This window comes from Monodelphis domestica, chromosome 2 (genome assembly GCF_027887165.1).
Source record: "Monodelphis domestica isolate mMonDom1 chromosome 2, mMonDom1.pri, whole genome shotgun sequence".
NCBI lineage: Eukaryota > Metazoa > Chordata > Mammalia > Didelphimorphia > Didelphidae > Monodelphis > Monodelphis domestica.
The window spans coordinates 187,828,229-187,836,580 of record NC_077228.1 but is presented as its reverse complement, the minus strand read 5'-3'; the positions used below and the strand labels follow the sequence as shown (position 1 = coordinate 187,836,580).

Sequence of the window (8,352 nt, the reverse complement as noted above, 5' to 3'; positions counted from 1 at the left end):
GGAAGACATCCTGTTTTAAGGGAGGAAGGGAGGCATGTTATGTTTGCACTATTTCTTGTCTGTTGTCAGGTTCTATACAATTCCTCCCTTTTCTTTTCAAAAGAGGGGGAGGGGTTTTGAGAGAAAAAATGGATTTGCAGAACTATCACAACATGGCCTTAAGCTCGTCTTGAAGAACCCTTTCGGAGGCGGCTCCTGTCTTAGGCTATGCGGGGTATTTCCCTAATAGCCTCCACGCAAGGGCAAGGGACCCGCAATATTCCCGTCGTTGGATTACCGTCCCGAGAAGTGGAGCTGGTTGTATTGCTCAGTGGAGGGGGAGGTGTGGCCAACCGTCTCTAGGCGGTGGTACTGTACTATGGGGAAGGCCTTCAAGGATGATTCAATGGAGCCAGTGACCAGCCGTGTGATAGTTTTGAAAATCCAAGGGCCAAAAGTCAAAGCAAGGATAAAAACTATGAGGGGGGTAAGGAGGGTAGAGAGGATTGCAGAGAACCATGGAGAACTAGGCAGAAACTGTGCATACCAAGGGCCGTCTGTTTCCCTATCTTTGCGCCTCTGTTCAAGCTCTTTCCTGAGTTGGGCTAGAGAGTCCCTAATGACGCCGGAGTGGTTAGCATAGAAGCAACATTCTTCTCCGAGGGCGGCACAGAGTCCCCCTTCGCGGAGGAAGAGGAGGTCTAATCCTCGTCTATTTTGTAAGGCTACTTCAGCAAGGGAAGCATGGGACTTTTCCAAGAAATTTATGGTGGATTCTAAGCGGGCAATGTCTTCATCTACTGCTGCCCGTAGATGATTGTGGGATATGTGTTGGGAAGTTAGAGCGGCTAAACCAGTCCCAGCGCCGGCAACGCCAAGAAGAGCGGCAACCGTGACGGCAAGGGTGACCGGTTCTCTTTTCCATCTGGGGTTTTGGAATTGTTCCCACAGGGGGAGGAAGTCTTGGTCGGGCCTAAAGGTGACGCGGGGAACAAGGGTGACCAAGATACATACTTCCTCTGGAGCAGTGGAAGCCCAACAAGCTTGAAGGCCTGAGTTGGTGCAGAGCCATCTAGTATTATTAGGGGGAATATAAAATTTGCAGGTGCTGTTAGGCGAAAAGGACACAGCACAATACGGATTAACTGTAGCATTCTTGCCAATGCAAGTGCCATTACCCCCCACGATAGGGATGGTAAGGGAGAATTTGTCATGAGGGCGACTCTGAGTTTCAATGCTGTCCCAGTGACACTCAGGGGGGTTTTCTGTCGTAGAGCAGGTAAGATTATTGTCATTCAGGGCATAGGCCTCAAGGTAAGGCGGGGACGCGACTAAGCAAAGCCAGCAATTGGTCGTGAGGTTAGGGAAGGAGTGATTAAGCGCGGAAAAGGACGCTTGTAGGAGAGGAAGGTATGGGTAAGGGACAATCTGTTCTTTTTTGAGGGCAGGGGGAACCCAGGGCTGTGGAGGAGAGGTCGAGAAGGAAGACGCCGGCGGTGGGGATGGGGAGAACAGACGCAAAGGGCTGTGGGATGGGGAAGGGGAGGGAATGGGGGGGGAGGGGGGGGTGAGACTTGGCGGGCTTCGCGGGCTGGAGGGCCTTGTTCGGGCCCTGGATGGAAGGAGGGGTTTTCTGATGGAGTTCCTTCTTGATAAAAAATAAACCTCCAGGGTCGGTACCGCCGACATGTGCCCGGATCCCCCATGTGCGCCCTGTGAGCCAGCTATCATCTGTATGCTGTAAAACAGTGAAGTTTAAGTATGAACAACTTGTCCATGTCCCTTTGTTGCCGCCGGCCCAGTCCTGTCTTGCTCGGGATCGGCTTTTGCAGTTGGGAGGGCCTGGCCTCAATGAAAGGAACTTATCGGTGATCAGGGGTGTCCATGACTCTGAGGTGAGCGTTTCACACCCCCAATATGCGCAGTAAAAGTGGCCTGGGGAGTTACAGTAGGATTTCCCGGGGTTGGAGGAGGGGCAGGCGTAGAAGACGTCAAATGTGGGTAGCCAGTTGGATTCGGAGGCAGTCGGACAGATTCCTGGGTGGTTGATGAGGGAGCAAGGGAGGATAATAAAGGTGGGTGCTCCAGAAGTGGTTACAATCTGTATTATGGAGCTACTATCCCAGCTGCCATGGCTCCATTTCCATGGACGATGGGAGTGGTGTTGTGCACTCATAGGGGGGGTGAGTAGGGAAAGAAACAATAAAATTTGAAGGCCCATAATGGTCGCGAATGTTCAAGGGTCGTTCAGACTGCGAATGTAGAGGGTGAGGTGGATGGATTCTATCAGGGCAGCAAGAAGGCCGAGGATCGCGAAGAACAAGGAGGCAGCCAACAGTGTTCGCAGTACAAGGCAGGATGGATCATGGGTTTCACGCATTACCTGTAAGACAAGAGGGGAGATTTTTCTCAGGGGTAGACCCTGGGGGAAGGTGATTATCTGGGCTGAAGGGTTTTGTTAGACGTGAGGGGATCCAGCGAGCAGACTGCTCCCCTTTTGTCGAAAATGCAGGCTGAGCCTTTGCCCCAGGTCAGAACAGAGTCAGGGCCGTTCCAACGGCCCGTGAGGGGATCACGCCATAGGACCTGAGCGAGGTCAGAGGTGGTGTGTGGGTGCCAAAAACGGTCCGCGGCAGAGCGGCCCTCCGTATCCAGGGTGAGGAAGTTAAGGGCAAAAAGGGCATGTGCCAGCAAGGTGGTTTGGTTGCCGCACAAGGGGTAGAGGGTCTCCTGAGTTTTTAGTTTGAAAATGGTATTTTTCAGTGTTTGGTTTGCTCTTTCTACAATACCTTGCCCTTGGGGATTGTAGGGGATGCCAGTGATATGTTTTATGCCTAATTGAGCACAGAACTGTTTAAAGGAACGGCTTGCGTAGCCAGGACCATTGTCTGTCTTAAGGGTCAATGGTCTTCCCATGACTGACATGGCGAGAAACATATGTTTGATGACATGTTTGGTGGCCTCGCCAGATTGTGCCGAGGCAAAAAGAAACCCACTAAAGGTGTCAATGGAAACATGAACATATTTCAATTTAGCAAAGGAGGGAACATGAGTAACGTCCATCTGCCACAGGTGGCCAGGGAGGAGGCCACGAGGGTTGACTCCAAAGTGAGGTTCAGGTAACAGCGTAAGGCAATTTTTGCAGCTTTTCACTATAGTTCTGGCTTGCTCTCTAGTGATTTTGTAGGCTAAGCGAAGAGTATGGGCGTTAAGGTGGTGCAGTTTGTGGGCTTCAGTAGCAAGGGAAATAGGGTCTAGCGAAGGGATTATACGTACAGCCAGAGCGGCCAAGCGGGTATACTGATCTGCAAGGTCGTTTCCTAATGCCAAGGGGCCTGGGAGACCTGAATGAGCACGTATGTGGCCTATAAAGAAGGGGTGGGACCGTGCTCTGATGGCTTGCTGTATTTTGGTGTATAAGAAAAAGGTGGCTGTTGTGGGTTGAATAACAGGAGTAGCCTCAAGCCGTAGTAGGGACTGAACGACATATCGACTGTCAGAGTATAGATTGAAGGGGGATTCAGGCAGAGAGATAAAAACAGTGAGTGCTGCATAGAGTTCAACCAGTTGTGCAGATTGATAAGGAGTGTGGACAGTATGGGGATAATCATGCATAACAATGGCCGCGAGGCCTGTTTTCGAGCCGTCCACGAAAATCGTGGGCGCTCCGGGAATGGGAGATGACTGCGTAATACGGGTTAAGGTGAAGGGGGTAAGGGTACAGAATTGTAAGAGTTTATTACTGGGCATGTGATTGTCAATAGTGCCTTTATAGGATGAGATAAGGACGGCCCAATTATCATTCTGTGTTTGCAGCCATCGTAGTTGCTCTTTATTATACGGGGAAACAATATGATCGGGCTGGCGGCCGAAGTGGCGAGTGGCCAGGCGGACACCCATCATAATAAGCTGAGCAACCAGGTCAGGGTAGGGGATCAGGATCTTCCTAGAGGCTAGGGGAAGGTGTAGCCAAATGAGGGGAGAAGGGTCCTGCCATAGGAGACCTGTGGGAGAGAATTCAGTGGAAAAGATGATTAAATAGAGGGGATCCTTAGGGGAGAAGTAACCGATGTTCTGTTTGGCAATTGCCTGTTCAACTTTTTGTAAGGAGATTTCTCCTTCAGGTGTTAGTGATCGTGATGAAGAGGGGTCGGTATCTCCGCATAGAATATCTTCTAGGGGGCGGAGGTCTGCTTTTGCAAGGGCGAGATAAGGACGAAGCCAATTAATATCCCCTAGAAGTTTTTGAAAATCGTTAAGTGTTTTTAGGGTGGAACGATTAAGCGTGACTTTGTGTGTAAAGAGATGATCAGCCTCGAGATGGAATCCGAGAAAAGAAAAGGGATATTGGACCTGTACCTTATCGGGGGCAATTTTAAAGCCTCTGTCCTGTAGGGCTGAAGTAATGGTTTGAGCGATGGTCTGGGTCAGTTGAGGGGAGGGAGCTGCTATGAGAAGATCATCCATATAATGGATAATATATGCGGAAGGGAATCGAAGCCTGATGGGATCTATTGTCTGAGCAACATACTTTTGACATAGGGTAGGAGAATTGGCCATACCTTGAGGCAAAACTAACCATTGAAATCGGGGATTGGGGCCAATTTGATTGACTATGGGGATAGAGAAGGCGAATCGAGGGCAATCCTGAGGGTGAAGGGGAATGGAGAAAAAACAGTCCTTTATATCTATAACTATTTTGTGAAATCCCTTAGGGATAGCTGCAGGTGATGGGAGTTCGGGTTGTAAGGCGCCCATGGGAATCATGGTTTTATTAACTTCCCGTAGATCTTGTAGTAGTCTCCACCCTCCAGCCTTCTTTTTGATAACAAAAATAGGTGTGTTCCATGGTGAGGTGGAGGGCTCGAGGTGGCCCAAAGAGATTTGCTCCTGCACCAGCATGATGGCGGCCTGGACCTTTTCAGAGGTGAGGGGCCACTGGTCGACCCAGACAGGGGAATCAGACTTCCAAGTTATCTTATCTGCCTGGGGTGCAGGAGGACCAGTGGCCTTTATGAAAAATTTTGTGACCCAAAGCCTGCTTTATCTCTATTGGGTGTAAGGGAGATAGGTTGAGGATTGCCCTGTTCATTTTTGCCAAGCCCTTTTCCTGGGAGGAAGCCAGATTTAAGCATCATTTGTGTGACAGGGTCGCTGGGGCTCACCATGAGGAGTCGCATTTGAGCGAGAATATCTCTGCCCCAGAGGTTAACGGGGAGCCCTTTGACTATATAGGGTCGAGTCGTGCCGGTGTTACCCTCAGCATCTCTCCAAGTAAGGAACTTTGAACTCTGAAGTGTGTGATTGACTTGCCCTATGCCGGACAAATGAGTGGTAGAGGGCTGAAGGGGCCAGGCACAAGGCCAGTGTTTGTGGGAAATGACCGTGGAATCGGCCCCGGTGTCAAGTAGTCCGATAAATTTCTTCCCGTCAAGAGACAACTGGAGGGTAGGACGGGATTCAGTGATTTGTTGTGCCCAATAGATGTTTGACGATCCTGGGGACGAAGGGCCCCTTGTTTGTTCAATGGTAGGGAAGTCACCCACCATGGGAAGGGGAAGGGCTTGGGCTAGTCGGTGGCCAGCAGGGATAGTAACCGGGCCATGGGGAGACTCAACAATGAGCTTTATTTCTCCTGTATAGTCATTGTCCACTAATGTGGGGTGGACCACAACTCCCTGTAGAGTAGTGAGTGCCCTTCCGATGATTAAGAAGAACATACCAGGGGGTGGTGGACCAGTGACACCGGTGGAAATGACCTCAGGGCCATCCTCAGGGGTTAATATTCTGGTGGAGGAGGAACAGAGGTCCAAGCCTGCGCTGCCTGTTGTGGCTCGAGCAAGGGCGTGGGGAAGGGGCTCCCGAGGGAGCCCCGCATCCCGTTTCCCTGGACAGGTTGAATATTTTGTCCATTTGAGGTAGTTTTGGAGCGGCAGTCGCGGGCCCAATGACGCCCTTTCCGACATTTCGGACAGACGCTTGGGGGCGGTCTCGAAGGCACACCCGAGGGGCTGAAAGGTAAACTAGGGGTAGCCTGATTGGAGGGACATTCACGAGCAAAATGTCCGGGCATGCCGCACTTAAAACAATTACGGGGAGCGTTCTGTCGGGTGGCTTGAATGGCTGCTCCAATAGCTAAGGAGATAGATTTGTTAATTCTGTGGTCATAAGAGTCAATATCATTACATAAGCGGATCATGCTGTTCAGATCAAGCTCTCTAGATTTTCCTCTAAGGGCGGCCTTACAGGCAGGGTTGGCGTTTTCAATGGCCAGGTGTCTAACCACTGGGTTATCGGTACCGTCCTGTCCCAAGACCCTTTCTGTTGTCTCTAAGAGTCTGGCTACAAATTGAGCATAGGGCTCGTTTGGTCCCTGGAGGATTTTAGAGATCGGGGCGGTGATGGCCCCGGAGGCAGGGACAGCGGGCCATGCGGCTAAGGCGGCGTGGGCAGTTTGCATGAGGAGGCCAGGAGGCAATCTCAATTGCACGGTGTCAGGGGCATAACGACCACGACCGATGAGTTTGTCTACTGTCCAATTGGCTGTTTGGGGGTTTGTGAGATTTGATTTTGCTTGATTTTCTACCCTTTCCTGAAACTCTGCCTTCCAGGTTAAGAACTGGCCTCTAGACAAGACAGATTGTATAACCTTAGTCCATTCTGAGGGGAGTAAGTGCCCTTCTCCCCCGAGACTTTCCAAGATAGAAAGGGTAAAGGGAGCATTGAGGCCATAGTTTTTTACTGCTGAATGGAGGTCCTTAATCTGTTTGAATTTAAGTCTTTTAAATGGGTGGGCATGGGGCCGAGTTGTATCGGTGGTATGGACCCCTTGATTCGCTTCTTCATCCCCCTCCTCTCTGTCAGATTCAGAGGAAACGGGGGGTGAATTTTGGTGGGGTTGGGACAGTTCGTCAGGGATCTCCTCTATGTCTACATCCTCCGGGGTGGTACCGGTGGTGGCCCTACGCCTGGTAACTGCCGGGAAGGCCAGGAGGGGCTTTTGTAGTTTGGAGGGGTTGTTTTTAGGTTTTTTTGAATGTGAGATTGGTTTCATGGTGGCGACCTGAAGGTCATGTAATTGGCTTGTTAAGTGGCCGATCTCATGTTGTAAGTCTATAAATTGTTTGAGATCAGTGATTTGCTTAGTTAAATGAGCAGTGGCTATCTTTAGGTCATTTGTATTGGGAAGAGTTGGTAAAATCGAGGAAGGGTAAAGCGGATGAGAGGGAAGGAGGAGCGGATTGTAGGGAGGGGGCTTGTTTTTAAGGAAGTCTGGAGGGTGGTATCCGGCTGCCGCCTCATCCAGTTCAGTCTGGTATGCGGGATTGAGGGTCTCTGGTGTATTGCTATCGTAAAGGACAGGATAGAGAGCGGGTCTATGGGAGGGAGGCAGTGGTTCTGGTAAGTGTGAGGGGGTGTTAATAGGTTCGTCTAAGAGAGACGGGGTTTTGTATTTTTTATCCATGTTGTCTAATTCAGGGATTTCTTCAGTCTGTTTTTTACTTTCCTCAATAGCGTCCTCAGCAAGGCTGAGGAGGTAGGAGACCTGTGCGCTGGAATCAGCCTCTTTAAGGATGTCCCGAATCAGGCCATAAAAGGTAAAGAAATCCTCAGGGATGGGCTGACCTGAGCGTGCAAAATCATTAAGGTCTCGGCCAACCTTATCCCAAGTTAGGGGGTGAATGCCAGGGCCATGGAGAATGAGCCACGGGCAGCGTTGTTCAATGAAGGAGAAGAAGCGCAACAGATCTCTTTTCTTAACTTCTACATTGCGCTCTTTAATTCTTTCTTTTAATTCTTTTATAAACAGAGCTTCCTTAGACAGTGTTTTCCCCATTTTCAGTCACACATAAGTCTCGCTTCCCTGGTTTCCTGGCCGCCGTGCTCGCACAGGGACGGAACCGCAGTAATCCCAGGTCAACACTCAGAAACAGGTCAACGGCAGTCGAACCGCGAGATCAACTCTCCACGAATTGGCCTCTCCCCTTTGGTCAAAGAGGGGTCCCTTATATTTGAGCGTAGGCGTGCCGTATAAGCCCCGGCCAGGTTCCCCGAAGGGGCGCCCTATTACTCGTATATATAAGGGGACTGTTATTCCGTTGCCATCAAAGCACACATACATTCAACCATTCACACAATGGGGTTTGAGAGGGAGATATGAATGGGACGACTTACCCTTCCTCAGGATTGTCTGTTCGATCCCTACCCGTTACTGTAGCCTCGATTTCGGCACCGAACTTTTCCTCAGTCGTCCGGTGGTCGCTCGGGCCCCACGTTGGGCTGCCAGATGTCGGGGACCAGCCCCTTACGACCCCTAAGAGGGAAAGGGGGAGAGAGAGAAGGAAAGCACGGACAGCTCTCACATGGTATGCA

The 8,352-nt window shown here is 50.6% G+C and overlaps 1 protein-coding gene across 1 annotated transcript; it reads right to left on the bottom strand.

The window, feature by feature from the left end:
• Positions 1-5,758: 5,758 nt before the first annotated feature.
• On the bottom strand, positions 5,759-7,816 carry LOC130456910 (endogenous retrovirus group K member 8 Gag polyprotein-like). The gene has a single exon (XM_056814657.1). It carries the CDS (start codon positions 7,814-7,816, stop codon positions 5,759-5,761), a length of 2,058 nt encoding a protein of 685 aa, XP_056670635.1.
• Between the last annotated feature and the right edge of the window lie 536 nt (positions 7,817-8,352).

Bases quoted from the DNA above. Each gene is read 5' to 3' on its own strand.
- LOC130456910 (XM_056814657.1), bottom strand. From the start codon at position 7,816: ATGGGGAAAACACTGTCTAAGGAAGCTCTGTTTATAAAAGAATTAAAA.